The sequence below is a fragment of the Canis aureus genome, chromosome 5 (genome assembly GCF_053574225.1).
Source record: "Canis aureus isolate CA01 chromosome 5, VMU_Caureus_v.1.0, whole genome shotgun sequence".
Classification (NCBI taxonomy): domain Eukaryota; kingdom Metazoa; phylum Chordata; class Mammalia; order Carnivora; family Canidae; genus Canis; species Canis aureus.
In genome coordinates, this window is record NC_135615.1 from 22,486,737 (window position 1) to 22,507,794 (window position 21,058).

Here is a 21,058-nt window from a genome sequence, read left to right on the forward strand (position 1 = left end):
GGCCTTTCCTGACATTCAAAAAACCTCCCGGCTGGGACGTTCAGGGCCCCCTCCGGGCCTCCAGGGGCCCTGACGTCCCCGGGACCGCCCCCGCTCCCGGCGTCCACGAGGTCCTCGAGACCCCTCCCGGCCTCCCGCCGCCCCGACGTCCCCGGGGCTGCCCGACTCGGAGCCCCAGTGCCCACGACGTCCCCGAGACCCCGAGACCCCTGCGGCCTCCCGCGGCGCTGCCGTCCCCGGGCCCGTCCCTCTGGCGGCCTCCCGCGGCCCTGACGTCCCCAGGCCTTCTTCTGTCCTGATGTCCCCGGGACGGCCCCCCTCTGCCGGCCTCCCGCGGCCCTGACGCCCCCGGGGCTGCCCGACTCGGAGCCCCAGTGCCCACGACGGCCCCGAGACCCCTCCGGGCCTGCAGAGGCCCTGGCGTCCCCGGGCCCGGCCCCTCCCCCGCAGGCTCCCCGCAGGCTCCCCGCAGGCTCCCCGCGGCCCGGACGTGCGCGGACGTTCCCGGACCCCGGGCCCCGGCGCCGTCACGACCCTTTCCGCAGGGGCTGCGGGGGACCAGGCCGGGTCCGCCCGCCCTCCGCCTCCAAACTTCCCCGCGCGACCTTCCTAGGCCGGCGACACGCTGCTCGCAGCCCCGTAGACCGGAGGGCTCGGCCCCGCGGCCGGAGAACGGGGCGGCCGGCAGCGCAGACCCCAGCTCCCCCAGTCCCTCACCTTATAGACGGCCACACAGGCTGAGGTGCAGCCAAGGTGAACCCCGATGGCCGCCATGAGGCGGCAGAGAAGGCGGCAGCAGTGGCGAGGGGTCCCCCTGTGGCACCAGCTTCGGGCCTCGGAGCAGCCCCATCAGGCACCGCGGAAACTTCACGTTCCCGCCCGCCCACTGCGTCCGGTCCATCCGCCGCGGCCCCCCGCGCCGCCACCAATCAGCGCGAAGGTTTCGCCTTTCCTCCCGGACTGTCGGCGAATAGCTTTCCTGGGCCCTCCCAGCCCCGCCCTGCCGGGTCCGCAGCGCGTGTGCGGCGGTGCGCACGCGCCGGTCGGGAGGGCCTGGAAGGGATCTCTTCGCTCCGCCCCCTGCGGAGGCCAATGGGAACTCAGGATTGAATTGCGTCATTCGCCCTAGCAACTCCCGGCAGATTTTTTTTCCCCCGGGACACTCGCCCGCCTCCAACGCGTCCCGGAGCGGCTCCGGGCTACATCGCAGCGTGGCTGTTGGTGGGCGCAGGTGGCGAGGCGTCCTGCGCGGCTGGCTCAGCATGTGGTGCACGGGCCCGGCCGCAGTGGTGGCCTTTTGTGCCGGGCTTTGGGTCTCTAACCCGGGGCTGGCGCTGGGCCACGAGGCCGGGGAGAGGCCAGGGGCCGACTGTGAAGGTGAGCGGTGTGAGCCCTGCTTGCGTGACAGTGGCACCGCGCTGCAGCGCAGCTGTCGTCGGCTTTGGCTTCTCCTGGCCCTGGCTATAAATAACATTAGATTCAGGAAATGCAGGTCCGCTTCCCTGGCTTCCCATCGCCGTCTTCCAGTCCTGGGCAAAAGTTCGAGCCGGGCCCAGTGACGCCTTGAGGCCGCGTTCTGGTCTATTAAACTGCTGCGGTCAAAACTGGAGAGTTTGGATTTGGATTAGATGTTGTGCAGACGCTACTAGCTTCTGAAGACCCTGGCGCTCCGTCAATGATGCTGTTGCTGGCGAATCCGGGCGGGCGAATCCGGCCTCTCCCTGCCCAGGAGATGTCTTTCAAATTTAAATTTGTCTGATTCCCAAAAGAAAAATAAAACAAGTTGTGTGTAATTGAGTTGAGGTGCCATAAACAGAACTAACGTTTGTTAGAACTTTACAGAGTCAAGTTGCTTTACAAAGCAGTACGTTGATTCAAGAGGAATACCCAGCAATGATTTCTTTCCAGTTCGCAGAACCTCAGCTGTGCGTTTGCAATCAGAACACTTGGGTTTAGGTTCCACCAACTCTTCTGGCTCTGAGCCCCCAAACCTCTTGATTGCAAAATCAGCGTGATTATACCTACCTCAGAGGGTTGTTAACAAGGTCAAAGAAGATAGTTAGCTATGCTAGCCCCTTCCTCCTGGACTGCTGTAATAACCATATCTCATTCACCAAAACAATTTACATAAGTGTATATCCTCCTCACCCTTGTGTGATCTTGGGACTCTATCCCTACTTAACCAGAAACTGTAAGTTCACAGTATACATTGAATAACTGGATGAGTGAAGTTTGTATAATAACTTAATGAAGTGCTAAGAATTGGAGTCCAGTTTTCTACCAGCCCTACAATACTTAAACTTTCTCTCCAGAAATTTGAAATACCCACACGATGTCATTTTTAAACTTTCTTTAGATATATTTATTCAGCTAAGTTATAATTTTGTTTAAAGAATCTTATAACTGCATGCTATACATTTAAAGCAGAATTTGTGAGACATAAACAATTGATCTGATTACTCATTAGTAGCAATTTCTCCAGCTACTACCTAAAAACATTTCAGAAAAGCCAGAGCATCTCGATGTGAAGCTTATGCCATCTTTCCTAGATTTATTACAGCATATTGTGATTATTGCATGTTTGACTAGACCTCATTGTCTACTGTCCTCCCTCCTCTTGCTCACTCTGCTTCTACCACCCTGGTGCCCTATCTTTGGACCCACCAAGGACTTCCTGCATTAGAGCCTTTGCACTTCTCCCCTCTGCTGGGAGAGTTCTACCCCAAGTAGTCCACTCGTGGTTTTCACTCCCATTCTTAAGGTTTCTGCACAAGTACCACTTTATCCACTTTTTCCTTAACTACCCTTTTTAGGGTAACACTATTTATCTTGTCACTTTCTACCCCCATTATGTTGCTTTTTCTTCACAGCCAGGAGATTCTTCTATTTATTCCCTGGAATGTAATCCTTGAGGGTATGGACTTTCTTTTTCAACAACCTAGAACACCGTCTGGTACCTACTAATTGCTCAATGAATGTTAAAAACACAAATGACAGGCTGTTGTATTTAATGTTCTGTTCCTAGTAATAGCATTAGGAATGAATAGGACTTTGAGCTCCAAAAGACATGACTGATCCTCTAGCTGAAAACAGCTATAAGCACTGAATAAAATAAAAAAATGTAAAAAAAAATATTTTTAAGGTTTATTTATTTTTGAGAGACAAGGAGAGAGACTGTGAGCGGGAGGGGGGCAGAGGGAGAGACAGACCAGAAAACATTCCCCTGAGGAGCTCTATCCCTTGACCCTCCGAGATCAGAACCTGAACCACAATCAAGAGTCAGACGTTCAACCAACTTAGCTACCCAGGCACTCCTAAAAATAATTTTAAGAGTAAGTTAGTAAGGCATAACGTTACCAAGGCCAAAAATAAAGGTAAAAGTGGAAACTCAAAGAGGTAAAGGCTGGTAGATGGCTTTTGCCTTGAGGGCATTTGTTATCCAGGCGATCTGAATTTAGGTTTTCCTGGCTTTGGTAAAATCAAGAATAAAGATAAAGCCCAGGACCTTCCCAAGTTAGGAGTATAATACTAGGTTTTCCCCCAATTAATTTGAAACCCCAAAGAGCTCACCTCCATTATAAAATGTGACCTGGAAATAACCACAGCTCTACCCTCATCTTTAGAGAGTAAAATTAAGTGTGGTACTTGAACTTTGTACCAAAAGGGAAAACAAAAATGTCTCCAGATAACTCCTAATCACAAGATAACCCACATAGGCATTGAGGCCCAAAGGCACACAACTTGAAGGGTCCAGAACATCTCAAACTGAAGTTTTAGTTTAAAGGGATTTTAAGCAGACATCAGCAAATATTGTTCTTACCTGTAAGAATCCACCTTTAACCCAGTCTACAAATAATTCTCACAGCTAGAGTCTAAGAAATAAAGCTCACATTCAGAAAGTTCTGGCACTCACAGGAAAGAAGGGCACCATAAGTGACAGCCAGTTGAACTAGTGGCAGGGACCAGAGAAAAGGCTTCAGGTACTGGAATTATCAGACACAGAATAGAAAATACATTTATTATGTTTAAAGAGATGAAGGAAGGGATTGAAAAATATGAAAATGGGGCAAAAGACTCTTAAAAATGTCCAACCATATTTGGAAAAGAACCAGATTAAATGGCTACAAACAAATTAATAGTATTAACAGCAGATTACATACAGCTGATAAAAGAATTAGGAAGAAGATTGAAGAAGTTGTCAAGAATGAATCACTAGAGAGAAAGAAGAAGAAAAAATTAGAAAACCTTAAATGCAGCCAGAAGAAAAATTCTGATGACCTTCAAGTTAGACTGTCAGATGATTCAATAGTGAAAGGCCCAAAGTCACACAGCTAGTAATCAGTAAAGTCAGGATTTGGATGCAGGGAGTCTGGTTTCAGAATCCAAGCACTGAATTATCACCTATATTGCTTTCTCAGTATAGTGTTAGGAACTAAATCATTTAAGGAAATATTAAAAATAAAATCAGAAAAATTAAGTGGTATACAAATTATTCAAGATCTGACTATTCTTAAACTCCTAAACTCCTTATAACAACATGTGTTATGTTCTTAGGTAGCAATTCTCCTCTAGTCCTGGTGTCCAAGATTAATCTGTTGTCTTTTATTTTTCCTCTAAAATCAAACAGATAATGTGGGACTGATTTCGGTGTGAGAAGATGTGGATGGAACTGTTGAAAATAATATTTCTAGCTCACTTCCAGTTTAATTATTCCACTAACCTGACTTTAAACGTTTATCATTATCTTTTTGAATAACTTGTAGCTCTTTTCCTGCAGGTGGCATTATTATATTTTCCAAATCCTATTTTCTCCTTTTGGGCTCTGGCTAATAATTGCTTAATTGATGTGTGATTTCACTTTAACATTTTAAATTCAATTTCATTAATATTACCAAATATTTTATTGAGCATACTGGGGATTTCTGTGATGGTCGAAGATACTGTGGTGAGTTTTTAACATCAATTAGGAAATACTTCAAACATACAGGAACATTTTTTATGACATATACCTAGCATCTAGATTAACTGTTAATATTTTGCCACATTTGCTACTATTCTCTTTCTTTAAAAAATAAAATAAAACATTTGAGCCACTGTTTTCTCTCCATTTCCAGGACAAATGTCTGTTCTAAAGTTAATGTGTGCTGCTTTTCCATTTTTGAAGAACTTTTACTATAAAAGTGTGTATCCACAAATTATGTAATTTTTTGGATCTTAGATGTATATAATTGTACATTGTACATATTCACTTGCAACTTTTTTCATTCAACATTATATTGGGGCATTTATATACATTGAGAACTATAGATGTAGTTCATTCTTTTTAACTTGCCTATACAATTCCACTTTCTGAGTGAAATGCAACTGTTCTCTCTTGGAGGTATGGTTAGGTTCTTCCCACTTTTACATAATTTGAAACAATGGTGCTCTGAATATTCTTATACATGTCTCCTAGAGCACATATATGATGATTTTTCTAGGTCATAGAAGAAGAATTTCTGGGTGAGATGTTATATGCATTTTCAACCTAACTCTTCCCTTTTGGACTGTGGGATTATTTTTTATAGATATACAGGAGCTCTTTTATTCAGCCAAAAAATATATATTTCACACCCAGTCTAGGTACGTTGTTGAGGACAGAGCAATGTGGCTTAAGTGGGAGAGGTGACAGAAGCTGAGGTGTGAGAAGCTGTGAGAAGTCAGGTCATCAGAGACCATGGGACAATCTAAAGACTGGATCAGACTCTGGCTGATACAGAAAGGAAAAAAAAAAAAAAAACCACAGGAGGGTTTTGAGCAGGTGAAGTAGCATAATCTGACTTTCATTTTTAAATAATCTGATTAGACTGTTGGGAATTTAGTGGGTCAGATTGTTGTAATCTGACCAAGATACCCTAATGCTGCAGGAGAAAATATGAAAACATCATAAAGGAACCAAGAGCTGACAAGACAAAGATTTACTAGGGCAAAATTGAAGGGGAAGAAGTAATCCCAAATGGCAAACTGAGTTTACACTCATTTTCCCCGGGTGACACTGGCCAAAGTAAAGACGATGTTTGGTGTGAATGAGATGGAAGGCAAAGCCTAAGACTTGTTTCAAGTGGGGAGTCCACTAGGACACTCTTCTCTGTTAACCTGGAATTCCCAAAGGGTTACTCCCTCAGAGTAAGGTTGAATGAGCCATAAACCTAACCCATCCCTGCCCACAGGGGTCTCTAAGGAAAATTTCCTTGACAGTGAGCAGAATAAAAAGAATAAATACATTTCTGAGATTATAACCACAAGATGTCCTCACTTGGATTTACAGCTAAAATTCACAAAAAAAATATCAAGCTGTCAGTTTCATTTAAACTAGTCCCTGGCTAGTAACTCCTAAGCCTGAAAAAATACAGACATAAATCCTTTATGGAAATAAAGCATCTTCAATTTAGGCCTTAATGATCTCCACGAATACATTTCAAGTGACTGTAAGTATCATGCAGGACAAAATAAGCAAGCAGACAAAAAATTTCAAATAACCAGGTAACAAAGGGAAGCAAAGGACTCTGTTTTTCACAACAAATCTTTTATAACTCACTGACTTTAAACTAGGTGTGGGGGAGTGAGGGAGAGGAAGAGAAAAGAGACTTGGAAACCGCAGCATAAAGAATTTTTGAGTCTTTTTCTTAAAGAGGAGTGGGGAAATGGGGTGGTATTTGATGGTGGCGGGTGGGGAGATGGGGAAGATGTGGTGTTGAGAGAGCTTTCTATTGTTTCTGAGATGTGAGAAGTAACAGTACGTTGTGGGCTAATGGGGAACAAGACGGGAGGGAGAGGGCACAAGTGTAGGAGCAGGGGTTTGATAGGATCTCCTTAGCAAGTGGAAGGGTTGTCAGTCATCATATGCCGTGGTAAGTTGTCTTTGTACTATTTACTGACTAGTAAATTTTTATCCTCTATTGATTTTTAGCATCACTTCCATCCTTTACCAACCTCTTCGAGATTTGTGCATTTGTTTCTAGCCTAGTTCTCCTGGTCTATTTCTGTGGCATTTCCACACTGTTTTCAATGCCATCACTCTAGAACTAAATCTTTATATCTGATAGTGTCCACTCCTCAGACTCCTTTTTATTTTCTTCTTCAAACATTCCTTAGCTTTCATTTGCTCTTGTTTCTTCATGTGTATTTTTTAAAAATATTTTATTCATTCATGAGAGACAGAGAGAGAGAGGCAGAGACACAGGCAGAAGAAGAAGCAGGGTACTCACAGGGAGCCCGATGTGGGACTCGATCCTGGAACTCCAGCGTCACGCCCTGACCCAAAGGCAGATGGTCAGCCGCTGAGCCATCCAGGCGTCCTTTATGTGTGTATTTTTGGACCAGGTTGTAAAATCTATAAACGTTCTATTGGGGTTTTTAAAAATATTTTATTTATTCATGAGAGAGAGAGAGAGAAAGATTGGCAGAGACACAGGCAGAGGGAGAAGCAGGCTCCATGCAGGGAGCCCGCTGATGCAGGACTTATCCAGGAACTCAATCACTACCTGAGCCAAAGGCAGATGCTCAACTGCTGACTCACTCAGGTGTCCCTGTCTGACACATATCTTTATTAATCTAAATAAACTGCTTATAATTCTTTTTCAGTTTTGCATTTTTATTATCTTTGGAAAATGAAGTTTTAGATTTTTTTTTATTTTTTATTTTTTTATTTTTCATTTTTTTTTAAGTTTTAGATTTATTACACCCACCCACATCTGTCTTCTGCACACACATTCCCCCATTTTACATGCATTTATATCACTATTTGGGTTAAAAATAAACTTCAGGATTTATATTGTTGGGCCCATGTCAATATTATTCAGAAGTGAGTTACCTAGTGCACCAGGATTTCATCTTTCATGTACATCTTTCTCCCCTTGAATTAAAACTTGCCAGGGGATCCCTGGGTGGCTCAGCGGTTTAGTTCCTGCCTTTGGCCCAGGGTGTGATCCTGAAGTCTGGGATCAAGCCCTGCATCAGGCTCCCTGCATGAAGCCTGCTTCGCCCTCTGCCTGTGTCTCTGCCTCTCTCTCTCCTCTATGTCTATTGTGAATAAATACATAAAATCTTAAAAAAAACAAAACAAAAACTTGCCTTAATTTTTCTCTGGTTTTGTTCCAATCATTAATTGATCATATCATATATGTATGTCATATATACATATACATATATACACAGCTGAAAATCATCTCTGAACATGTTAGCCACATCAGGTAGTCTATTAGTTTGATTTTCTGCTTGGTAACATAATTCCTGGGACTCTCTGTGTCCTGTTCTAACCTGGACAGGCATCTTTCCAGCCTGCTATGTGGCTGGCTTCCTATGGTTCACTCCCCTCCCCTCCAGGGAATTTCCTTGGCCTCTTTGTTGTGTTTGAGCCTTTGTTTCCTGGAACCCAAGGCATTCCTTTGATTGCTTCATTCTTCCAGTTTGGTGAAGCCTACTGTCCTGAAAAACAGTGCATGATAATATAATTTTGAGATCTTGAATGTTGGAAATGACTTTATTTACTTTTACATTAAAATAGCTTACCTGCTTATAGAATTCTTGGTCAAAAATATGTTTTCTGAAAAAAAAAATTTTTTTTCTGTAGAATTTTGATGATATTAAGTCATTTTCTTATAGTTTCCAGTGTTAGCAAATCTATTTCATAACTCTGTTTCACTCTATTTTATACTGTTATTAGAGCTTTTTTAGATTTCAGAATTATAGAATCTTTTCTTTTTTACAGGTGTTCCAAAGTTTCTTGATTTTTGTGTTTTGGTATAGATCTTTTTCAATTTTGTGGGTCTACCAATCCAGATATTCATGTCTTCTGCTAATGAGAATATTTCCTATTTTGGTTCTTTGGCAATTGCCTCTTCTATCTTTCTGAAGCTTGTATTATTTAGGTATTTGTCTTCCTGAATTTCTCAAATTTTATTAATCATTTTCAACCTGTTTGTTTTGTGGTCTACTTCCTGGTGATTCCCCGCCCCTGCCCCTGCCCCAACTTGATCTCCGCAATAAATCTGATGACTTTTCTCTTTAATTCAGCAATATTTTTAATTACCAAAAGTTCTTACTTGTTATTTGGTTGTCTGAATATTATATGATTTATCACTTAAATTTTTTTCCTTGCTAAGAACTTATCTTTATTAGTTTCATTTTATCTTTACTTTTTTGTACTTAGTTTGTATGGTTTTATTATCTAACAATTTCTATATTCTTTTGGTTTATATAGTTATATTTTTAAAACAACTTGAATGCTTTCTCATTAATTTTCTATTTTTTTCTTTTGAAAGATACATACTTATTTATGAATTTCTTTGTAAGTACTGCTTAACTGAAGTCCTTTAGTTTTATATATAGCATTTTTACTGGAATTAAGTACTAAAAATTGCATTTCTGTTACTACTTTTTCTGTGACCCATGGGTTACTTAGAAGTGCGTTATTTTAAACATATCCGGGCGTAAGGAGGGCAGACAGTGAGTTGGATCATATTAGCTTTGTTACTGATTTCTAATTATGTTCAGGGAATGTGGCCTGCTTAGTACAGGTTTTTTTGTGCTTGTTGAGAACTGCTTTTTGACCCACTACCTGGCAAATAAATGTAAATATTCCATATTTTCTTGAAAAGAATGTGGATTCTCTAACTTGGGGGAGAGGAGTTCGTATGTTACAAGGTCAAACTTGTGAATAGTGCTTAAATGTTTAATGTCGTTATCAACTTTTGGTTGAGTTGATCAAATAACTGCTGTGAAAGTGTTCAACCATCTATTGTTATTGTGAATTTGTCAACTTCTCCTTATAGTTCTATCAGAAGTTTTTATATTATTAGGCTATGTTATTGGCTGTCCATTAGTTTGGAACATTTCTTTTTGATATTTCTGGTAAATGGTTCAGATTGATTGGTAGTGACTGTTGTTATGCTCAAAAATGCTTTACAGAACTAAAGCAGATTTTGGTTAGCATTTTCCAGGCATATCTTTTTATTTTTAAAATCTCCCTAATGTTGTTTTTTGTTTTTTCAACCTTTTGCTATATTCTCACTCTTTATATGACTCTTATAAATAGCATATAATTGAACATTTAATAGTTCTACTCTGAAAAATACTGTTATATAACTGCAAGCTTAATACATTCATACTTATTGTAATTAATGATATAGTTGGGTTTATTTTTCCCACTTAATTTTGTAGTTTAAAAAACACTTATTGTGCTTTTTTTTCTTTCTTTTTCTAATCTTTTCTGCCTTCTAATGAACTGATAATGTTTTAACAATCCCTCCCCAGGCCCTGCACAAATACCCATCTCAAAGTAATGTTTATATTTTTTAGTTATTACCCTGTCATTGTTAACATGGTTAATTGGCTAAAAATTATTATGACTTAACAGTAATGTTTCTCCACCCTCTTCTGGATGATAAGGGATCTCAGAAGTTTCATGTGAATTCTCCTTTATTTCCCATCTTATGTGTTTGGATTGTCCTGTATTTGGGTTTTACCTTATGCTTATACCCCTACATGTTTATTATTATTGTTTACACAGTTGATCTTGATTTAGATTTTTCTCCCACTTGCCATTTTCTCTTCTCACATTACTTCTTGCAACCTGATTCTCCTTTCTGGATCTTGCCTCCTACTTCCTGAAGTTTATCTTTTAGTAGTGCTTCCAAAAGTGCTTTATACAGAGGAAGTGCTCAATAAATGTTTATAAAAAAATTAATTTAATCAAATGAACATAATTTAAACTACAGTAGGTGTCTAGTTTGTGTACTAGGGTGATCAGAAGTCTTGTCTCATTTATCAGACAGACAAATAAGACACTTGAATATTGGGGATGGAGGAGAGAGCCCATTATCTGGTTTTAGTTAATACCATGAATCAAGAATAGGGACAGAAGCAAGGGCCTGAGCACTCTCCACTCTTCCTTAGAATGTTTCTCTAGAATTCTCTCTCCAATACTAGGGCCACTGTTTTCCAGCATAAGCTTCTAGGCCGCCATATCCTCTGCTTGCTAGGGCCAGATGCTTGCCCCATCTGGGAAAGCAACATGGGAAAGCATCCTCCTCCTACTTCAGAAGTACCTAATGGATACGTGTGTAGGGCCAGGGTCAGATGACCTGGGATCTAATTTCCTCCCTAGCACTTATTAGGCAAGTTAACTGGCCTCTCTTTGACTCAGTTACCTCATCTGTAAAATAAGGATAGTAATGCATCTACGTCATAGCTTTGTTCTGAGACTTGAATGAGTTAATAACATACATTAGAACAGTGCCAGCACCTGTAAGCACCCAACAAATGCTAACTATGGTTATTGCCTGCACTTCTTAGTTAGTTCCCTCCACCTCTTCACTGGCTCTGGATGCTGGGATTGAATATGGTTGTTCAAATTGGAGTTTTACTTAGGTTTGTGATGATAGAACATAGAGACATAGGCAGACTTCCAAGGGGTTTCATTTAAGATATGTATTCAGGTTTTTCTCTGTGCTTTAAACAAAGTTGTCCCAAGCATCATATCCTATATAAAGCTACATTCTCTCTTAAGGTTAATTTTGTGGGAAAATTCTCATTTTTAGATTCAACTTGGTTCCAAAGATCATTTGATTGATTGATTTGATAAGTTCATATTATTCAAGACCCAATACTAAGCTAATAGCTGTAGACCCCAAACCATTCTAACTTATAATTTGAATCCATTGTCACAATGTGTTGAATCATATTTAACTTTTCATTTGATGAGTGGGGGATACACATAAGTGTATTGTATGTATTGTATGAGTGTATGATTATATTGTATGTAACTACATAATTTCTTTGATCCTTCTAGTATGTAAAGAATTCTTGAACCGATTCTATAACTCCTTAATAGCCAGAGGAGTCAACTTTTCCCTAGACACCATAGAAAATGAATTGGTCAGCTTTTGCTTGGATGTCAAAGGAAAAGAAAACCGCCTGGTATGGTAAATTTTCATCTTTCATTTTTCCCTTATGCTTGAAGAAAACTGTTAATAGTTGCATTTTTCATCTTAGTCTTAATGTTCTCCTGCTTAGATGCTTGCCTCAAGCATGTTCATTGTAGATAGCACGCAGAAATTGATCTTCCAGTGAAATGTAGTCCTATGTATTTTCATCTAGAATATATCCGGTTTCATTTTGTTTTCTGAATAAACCATAGACAAGAAATTCCATGTTTTACGCAAATTCCTTTTTTTTTATGCAAATTCCTAATGAGAATTTTTCTGTCCTGGTTTAAGAGTGGTAGATTTTCTATTTATTACTAAGACCATTTATTACCAAGACTATTATTACCAAACCTGTCAAAATATTTCTTTTTTTAAAAATTTTATTTATTTATTCATGAGAGAGGAAGAGAGAGAGAGAGGCAGAGACACAGGCAGAAGGAGAAGTAGGCTCCATGCAGGGAGCCTGATGTGGGACTCGATCTGGGGTCTCCAGGATCACACCCTGGGCTGAAGGCAGCACTAAACCACTGAACCACCTGGGCAGCCCCAAAATATTTCTATAACGTGATTTATATATAACTAATGAGGTATTTATATTATCTTATAATGTGTTACCTGGATTTACACAGATGACTTATTTCAATAGTGTTTTACTTTACTACAGATAATTGCAGGCCAATTCATTTTGCCTAAAATTTTCATGTTCAATTTGTCAGTTAAATCTGCATTGTTGACTGTTCACCACTGACACATTGTAAAACTCTCAATATTTATTTGTGGCATTAAGTTTCATATTTTTAAATGTAAATTGCTTCAGTTAGGCAGCTACCTGAAAGGCAAGCCTAACATGAGGGAGAAGGATATGGACTCTAGAGCCAAAATCCTAGGTTTCTAAATTCTATCTCTTCTGCTTACCAACTAGTGACCTTCAGTTGACTTGGGTGTAAAATGAGGATAATTATAGTACTTACTTCACAGGATTGTTGTGAGAATTCAATAAGTTAAGACCTTTAAAGCCCTGAGAGCAGCACCTCACACAGAGAAAACACTTAGCAAGTGTTGGCTCTTATTAGTCTTTTGAGCATCATGTGAATTGTAGGGCGCTTCTAATTAACATGATCACGGGGATGGAATAATTTGTTTTCTGGTGTCTTAGTCAGCAGGGGTTAAAATTTAATAGCTGGGTCAAGAAAACTAGGTTAACCTCTTTCTCACTTCTCCAAAACTATACTAACTACATTTTTTCATCACCCAGGACACTAACTTCTCTTTGTACCCTTCAGTGCTATTACCTAGGAGCAACGAAGGATGCAGCCACAAAGATCCTCAGTGAGGTTGCTCGCCCAATGAGTGTGCATATGCCTGCAATAAAGATTTGTGAGAAGCTCAAGAAGATGGACAGCCAGATATGTGAGCTGAAATATGGTATAATGAAGTCAAATGTATTTTTCCAATATGTCCAGGGGATTGCCAATTCCCTAAATCAAGGTCCCTGTTTCTAAAAAGTCAGTGTGAGAAGGGAAGGCAATCTCCACTTGCCAGTAGGTGGCTGGGCTGCTGAATGGTGCCTAGTGCCATCTGAGCTCCTTTGGGGAAAGAGAAATGAATCCTGGCACAATCAGCTTTCGGTAAAATTGCCAACCCAGATAGCAAAGTTTAAACTCTTAAATCACCAAGGCAATGTCAACTATGTATGTCAAGGAAAAATTCAAAATGCAAAGGGAGCAGCTATTCATGGTGATTTGGCTCTTGGTAACCTATTAAAACAAAAAGTTGCATCTATTCAAATGTGATGTTGGAACTTTGAAATTTTAAAAATGACTGTATCTTTTTCCCCTAGATTTGTCTACCATCCTGCCAGTTTTAAATGTTAGAAAATAGGTTATTCACATCAAGTCAGGTTTTGCTTGATGAAGTAAGCTTATCAAGGGTGCCTAAAATAAACAGTGAGGAAAGGAAGGAGATGTCCTATTTAAAACATTATCCTTGGCCTTAGGAATTTCACAGATATAGATCTATTCTTATACAGTACTGAAGACTTGTATCTGGACCAGCCTTTTGGGTAGACTGAATAGGTGTGTTAAAAGCCTGGGGAGCCCTCCCTTTGCCAATCCTTAATACCTGAGATTTTACCAGGAAAGACACATTTTTTTTTCTTAAGTCATTGTTTTGTGTTACAGATCCACTGTAGTACTACAAACTAGGTCATTAACACCGACTCTGAATAATTTTAGTCTTATTTTCCAACATAGCTGTGTAATATGCCTATGCGCCATAGCAACAAAGCTGGCTTTAAATAGGTTTAAGGTCAGAAGATACCAAAGACAACCTATTTCTCAATTTGCCAAGGGCAGGCCCCAATCTCCAAGGTAGTGATTATGGGGAAGGCATCTGTTTTTATTGGCTTCCAACTAATGAAATAGAGGCAGAAATCATTGAATACATATGAACAATATTCACAAAAGGGACCAACCTGTCCTGATTCTTTCATTTGATAAATGTATTTGGAATAACATCTGGTATATACAAGGGATCCTACTTGGGTCCTTGAATTACAAAAAATATTCATATATTATTGAGAAGAAATGCATATTTACTAATGTTTTGGCAATGCTGGCCACTAGAGGCCCTTGGGGAGCCATGAACTAGTTTTAATTTTGGGATCAACATTTTCCTTATAGGTTTAGGGTTACAGGGTTTTTCCTCTTTTAAAATTAATGCCAGAGGCCAAGTTTTCTAGAAAAACTCAAAAACTCTAATGACACTTGCAAGAAAGTATTTTTTTTTCCTTCAGTCATTTGAAGGATGTTCTAAATTCTCCTTCTCATCTTATTGTTGGCAGGAAAGTTAAGATTGAACAGGGCGTTTGAATGGTGGGATATTAATAATTTAAGCTATAAAAGCATCTATGTTTAAAGGTATTTTGCTAAGTCAGTCATGAAATTAACAAACAAGGTAAGTGAATAGGACTTGTATCTGGACCAGCCTTTTGGGTAGGCTGAGATTGGGTAGAAGAGATTATGTTTTGTTTTTTTTTAAGATTTTTATTTATTTATTCATGAGAGACACAGAGTGGGGGCGGGGGTGCAAAGACACAGGGAGAAGCAGGCTCCATGCAGGGAGCCCAATGTGGGACTTGATCCCCGGTCTCCAGGATCAGGCCCTGGACTGAAGGCGGCGCTAAACTGAGCCACCCAGGCTGCCTGGATTATGTTTTTAATTAGGAAGGTGTCATTTGGTTTTTGACCTGAAAGTATGTTTTCACTAGATCTATTTTTTTTTTTAAAGGATAGGTATCACTATAAAAATCGAAGGGTTCTCTGGAACACAGGGTGTAGCTGACCCTCCAAATAAAAAAAGCCTTAAAATTTAACTTTTACCTATTTTTTTCCAGATTTATTAAGATATAATTAACATAAAACTTTGTGTAGGTTTAAGGTGTATAACATGTTGACTTGATACACTTATATATTGCAATATTAGCACCATTACATAAGCTAACACCTCCATTGTGTCTTATAAATACCGTATCATTTTGTGATAACATTTAAGATCTACTCTCTTAGCAACTTTCAAGTATATAATACAGTATTAGCCATAAATACCATGGCATACATTAGATCTTGTCTACCAGAACTTGTCTTATCACTGGAAGTTTGTACCCTTTGCCAAAATCTCCTTAATTTCTCCACCCTGCAGCCCCTGGTAACCACCATTCTACTTTCTGTTTCTATTAGTTTGGCTTTTTTAGATTCTACTGGTAAGTGATATACAGCATTTATCTTTCTCTGTCTGACTTATTTTACTTAGTATAATGTCCTCAAAGTCCATTCATGTTGTGGCAAGTGGCAAGATTTCCTTTCTCATGGCAGAATAGCACTCCATTGTGTGTGTATACCTGCGTCTCTCTCTCTCTCTCACACACACACACATCTCCTTTATCCATTCATCTGTTGACAGATACTTAGCTTGTTTACATATCTTGCCTATTATGAATAATGCTGCAATAAACATGGAAGTGCAGATAGTTCTTTGATAACCTATTTTCATTTTGATATATACCCAGAAGTGGATGCTAGGTCATTTGATAGTTTATTTATTTATTTAAAGATTTTATTTATCTGTTCATGAGAGAGACACAGAGAGAGAGAGAGAGAGAGAGATACAGAGATACATAGGCAGAGGGAGAACCAGGCTCCATGCAGGGAGCCCGATGTGGAACTCAATCCCCGGACTCCAGGATCGTGCCCTGGGCTGAGGCGGGCACTAAGCTGCTGAGCCACCTAGGCATCCCAGTCTTTTAATTTTTAAAGGAACTTCCATACTGTTTTCCATAGTGGCTGTACAAACTTATGCTGCCAGGGACAGTGATTTTTTTCCAAATTGTTTTCAACATTTGCTATATCTTGTTTTTTTTTTTTTTTTTTTTTTTTAAGATTTTATTTATTCATGAGAGACACAAGAGAGGGAGGGAGAGAGAGAGAGAGAGAGAGAGAGAGAGAGAGAGAGAGGCAGAGACACAGGCAGAGGGAGAAGCAGGCTCCATGCAGGAAGCCTGACGTGGGACTTGATACCGATCCGGGTCTCCAGGATCATGCCCCAGGCTGAAGGCGGCGCTAAACTGCTGAGCCACCCAGGCTGCCCTATCTTAGGTTTTTGATGACAGCCATTCTAACAAATATGAAGTGATACCTCATTGTAGTGCCGTTTTGCATTTCCCTTATGATTAGTGATGTTGAATACCTTATCATGTATCTGTTGGCCATGTATATGTCTTCTTTGGGAGAATATCAATTCAGTCCCTCTGCCTATTTTTTTAGTCAGATGGTTTGGGATTTTTTTGCTATTGAGTTGCGTGAGTTCTTTATATATTTTAGACATTAACCCCATATCAGATATATGATTTTCAAATAATTTCTCCTATCCCATAACTTGCCATTGATTTTGTTGATGGCTTCTTTTCTGGGCAGAAACTTTTTAGTTTATTTTGTACCACTTACTGATTTTTGCTTTGGTGTTGTGCTTTGGTGTCATATCCAAAAAATCGTTGCCAAGACCAATGTCAAGGAGACTTTCCCCATGTTTTCTTCCTAGTTATTTATGGTTTGGGGTCTTATATTTAACTTGTTAATCCATTTCAAGTTAATTTTCCCAAGTGATATAAGATAGGAGTCCTGTTTCATTTTTCTGCATGTGGTTATCCCGTTTTCCAAACACCATTTACTGAAGAGACTGTTCTTTCTGCATTGAATATTCTTGGCTCCTTTGTCAAATACTGTTGACCTTATATGCAAGGGTTAATTTCTGGGCTTTTGATTCTACTCCATTGGTGTATGTGTCTGTTTTTATGCCAGTACCACACTGTTTTATTATAGCTTTGCAGTATCGTTTGACATCAGGATGCTTCCAGCTTTGTTCTTTCTGAGGGTTGCTTTGGCTATTCAGGATCTTTAGTGGTTCCATACAAATTGGGGTTGTTTTTCCTATTTCTTGTGAAAAGTGCCACTGGAATTTTGATGGGGATTGCATTAAATCTGTAGATGGCTTTGGGTAGAAAGGGCATTTTAGCAATATTAATCTTCCAATCCACAAACAGGATGTTTTTCCATTTGTGTTTTCTTCAATTTATTTCATCAAAGTCTGGTAGTTTTCAGTGTATAGATCTTTCACCTCCTTGATTAAATTTATTCCTAAGTATAAAATCCAACTTTTAAATTTGAGCAGTTACTGGAAATTTTTGATAAGTCACTTGACAACTATGTTAGGTTGTTGAAAGACTTAAATGCTGTGTTGCCTTATGCAGGGAAAAAAAAGGAAAGGGCTCCTCAAGAGAAGTCAAGCTGCAAAGGTTCTGAGCTGCCACTTATTGTGGCAACATTAATGTTGCATCCATGTTCAAACACACAGCTGGTCATGGGGGAGGGGGAAGGAAAAGAATTTCCCCTTTCTGACGGGGATTATAATCATAAGTATGTTATAGATGAGCTTTGTTTGTTTGTATTTCCTATCTTTGGGTTTTGCATTAGAGAAGAAGCTGAGTTCTTGACATTGTCTATAGATAGTAAATGGGAGCAGTAGTCTTTCTAGAGGAGTTGGATGTTCATGACAAGTGTTATTGGCAAGAAGGTTAGGAGCCAGATCGGCTGGCACCAAAGAGCCTGCATTAGAGACGTGGGCATATCCCAAAGGACTATAAATGAATGCTGTGATGATTCTGTAATCCCAGTAGGGACAGAGGATCAGGTGAGTTCAAGCAGAGATTCCCAAACAATTAAGGCTCAGTGAAAATGCTCTTAATTTTATTCATGTGTTTTGGTTTCTTTATATTTGTATTTAAAAACTCAATAGTGCTTTGTAATAGGTATGTCCATCTGTTTTAGTGCAGACATGTCTTCAGTATAGAAGGTGAACTATCACTTTCTAATTAATTACAATTATTTATTTATTTATTTTTTCTTTAATTAATTACAGTTAAGGGCTTTCAGTTGGCCACACTCAAGGCCATTTCAAGGCACCGTCATTTATCAGTTCCCTTCTTTGTATTTTAGGAGCAGCAATTAGAATGCTGTGCAGTCATGGTTTAATAATTATGGTCTTGAGAAGTCACAAAATACTGCAAATCTACCCGGTCCCCTGTTTTGAAGCAAGTATAATTCCATGGAAAACAAGTTTAATAGAACACTAATGATCCCAATAGCTTTGTACATAACACATTTTCCTTAGGTATGTCTTGGTTTCCATAGAAATTGGAACTGATCCCCACTTTGAAACATAGGGTAGTCAGCACCAAGATAAGTAACACCACTGGCTTTTCTAAGTGTTTCACAGTTGTTGTTTTTTTTTTTTTTTTTTAAAAACTGCTTTTCCTTTTTGTCATTTAGAAAAGAAACTGGACTTGGCATCAGTGGACCTGTCAAAGATGAGAGTAGCAGAGCTGAAACAGATACTGCACAGCTGGGGAGAGGAGTGCATAGCCTGTGCGGAAAAAACTGACTATGTGAATCTGATCACTGAACTGGCACCCAAGTATGCAGCAGCCCATCCCAAAACAGAGCTCTGATCCTCGGATGTTGGTACACCATTAATGACAGATACAGTGACTCTCCAGGATATGGACTTGTTGGTTAAGAGTAACCAGGAGTTGTGCTGTATGTGGTCTCACATTTTTTGTTTTGGTTAACACAACCAGCCAAGAATTGGTTACTTGGAATTACAGTGAAAACTGTTAATATTCGTGGTGTCTTATATTTCCAGTGTACCCAACCTAACAGTGCCTTTCTCATAATTTTTATAAGGATTATATATCTTTCTTTGCCTGTTTCCTTAAAATTGGGAAAGATGAACTACTGAAAAATGGATGGAATAAGTCAATTCGAAAAAAGAAGACAGTGCTCAGAGGCCCCTCTCTGTGCACTGATTTTTAATTAAATATATTGGTTTAAGACAAAAGAAACAGTGTTTAGCCTACCTAACACCCACCGTCAATCCAACACAATCACATGACATAATCAAAGGTTTTAAAAAATAAACTTTGTACTTTCAACTGCAAATCATTTTATGTTCTGGCTCTTTTTGGTATCAAATATGGGAGGGCAGGAAGCACTACTTGAAATTAGGGTTTCCCAATAGAAGGAATACCTATTTAAAATTCACTTACACCTACTTAAAGAAAATAGATCAAGAATCCACTCAAGTATAGTCAATGTTTTAACAAATCATATCAACACTCATATTGATTGAACCAAGTTCAAGGTATTCTGTATTCCTTTCTACCACATATTAGACAAGCTTTTGATAGAGAATTAAAGCATGGTAACAGCATCTGCAGGCAACATAGAGCTCTATGGTTCCTAATGCTATTTTATTAGCTTTATTTTTTTAAATATTTTATTTATTTATGAGAGAGAGAGAGAGAGAGGCAGAGAGAGAGAGAGAGGCAGAGACACAGGCAGAGGGAGAAGCAGGCTCCACACAGGGACTGGATCCCAGGTCTCCAGGATCACATCCTGGGCTGAAGGCGGCGCTAAACCGCTGAGCCATCCGGGCTGCCCTATTTTATTAGCTTTAGATTGTAAAATCATTCTTGGCTCTATTTTCTGGTCACATCAGAGTAAGAACTCCCCTGTACAAGTGGCTCCCTCTGGGTGGAAGGCAGAGGTGGGGAAGGCCGGCAAAGGGAACTTTCTGGGGGGATGGGAAAGTTGTATATCTTGACTAGGGTGGTGGTTACATGGTTGGATATGATTATGCAACTCATCCAGTAGTATAATTAAGATCTGGGCATTTTATTGTATATATGTTTTATCTGAAATATAGAAAATTTATTTTAAAGTTAACTGAACTTAGTTCATTCAAATCATCTTGTTCATGTAAAGAATTGCATTTACTGACTGGGAGTGCTTTTGGGGAGTGGAGGAGAAATTTTCCAGAATGAACATGTACACTGAAAGTATAATTTTCACGTTTAAATGCTGCGCAGGTAAGCAAATTTTCAATTTGTCAGTTGGGATATAACTGAACCTGTCAGAGAATTGGTGGTTAGTAACTTAAAAATGAGAATAAAAAGCTTTGGTGTAGTAAGTGACCAAAAGGGTTATTGTTTCTGGATTTTGGCAGCTTGATCATTATGTGGAAAGCACTCTACTTTATTATGAATTATATCTTCAAAAAGTCCATATTTAGGGCTTTTTTTTGGTATTTGTTTTCCTTTAGTGCATTTTGAACCAATTGAGAAACTTATCATTTGAAAATAGCATGTTTGATGTCTGATCTCAAAACAGATCATATTTTCTTACTGTCCTACCCCCTCCCCCCCACCCCAGGATATAAATCTAGGTAATAAGAATACTGCCCAGCAGGTTCATTCAGATCCATGATGTTTGGTCTGGCTTGTCAAAGAGCATTTACTCAGTGAATGCCACTGAAACTTTTCAAACTGCATACATAAGTCACCTGGGGATCTTGTTTAAATTTGGATTTTGATTCAGAAGGCCTGAGTGGGGCCCGAGACTCTGCTTTTCTAATAAGCTCCTAAGTGATGCCCATGCTGCTCTTGCAGGGATCACATGCTTGGAGCGGCAAAGGCCTGAGTC

General features: G+C 39.7%; 2 protein-coding genes across 3 annotated transcripts in view; one reads left to right on the top strand and one right to left on the bottom strand.

Annotated features, from left to right (window-relative positions):
* HSPA14 (heat shock protein family A (Hsp70) member 14) overlaps positions 1–893 on the bottom strand; it is a 38,635-nt gene extending 37,742 nt beyond the window's left edge. The window contains exon 1 of one of the 2 annotated variants that reach the window (XM_077897120.1): positions 718–885. In XM_077897120.1, the coding sequence (XP_077753246.1) occupies positions 718–774 (57 nt within the window). In that variant the 5' untranslated portion in view covers positions 775–885. Of the gene's footprint in view, positions 1–717 lie in introns of both variants that reach the window. The other variant, XM_077897121.1, reaches the window with a different exon arrangement.
* Positions 894–1,135: 242 nt separating this feature from the next.
* CDNF (cerebral dopamine neurotrophic factor) lies at positions 1,136–19,516 on the top strand. The gene is made up of 4 exons (XM_077897110.1): positions 1,136–1,377; positions 11,831–11,958; positions 13,250–13,391; positions 18,848–19,516. The coding sequence occupies exons 1-4, from the start codon at positions 1,263–1,265 to the stop codon at positions 19,024–19,026; spliced, it is 564 nt and encodes a 187-aa protein (XP_077753236.1). The 5' UTR covers positions 1,136–1,262; the 3' UTR covers positions 19,027–19,516.
* The last annotated feature ends 1,542 nt before the right edge of the window (positions 19,517–21,058 follow it).

What these genes read in the sequence shown, in the direction of transcription:
- CDNF (XM_077897110.1), top strand. Translation starts at nt 1,263, where the DNA reads ATGTGGTGCACGGGCCCGGCCGCAGTGGTGGCCTTTTGTGCCGGGCTT. An exon ending in GCCAGGGGCCGACTGTGAAG is followed by an intron (nt 1,378 to 11,830) that starts GTGAGCGGTGTG and finishes TGATCCTTCTAG; the next exon opens with TATGTAAAGAATTCTTGAAC. An exon ending in GATATGTGAGCTGAAATATG is followed by an intron (nt 13,392 to 18,847) that starts GTATAATGAAGT and finishes TTTGTCATTTAG; the next exon opens with AAAAGAAACTGGACTTGGCA.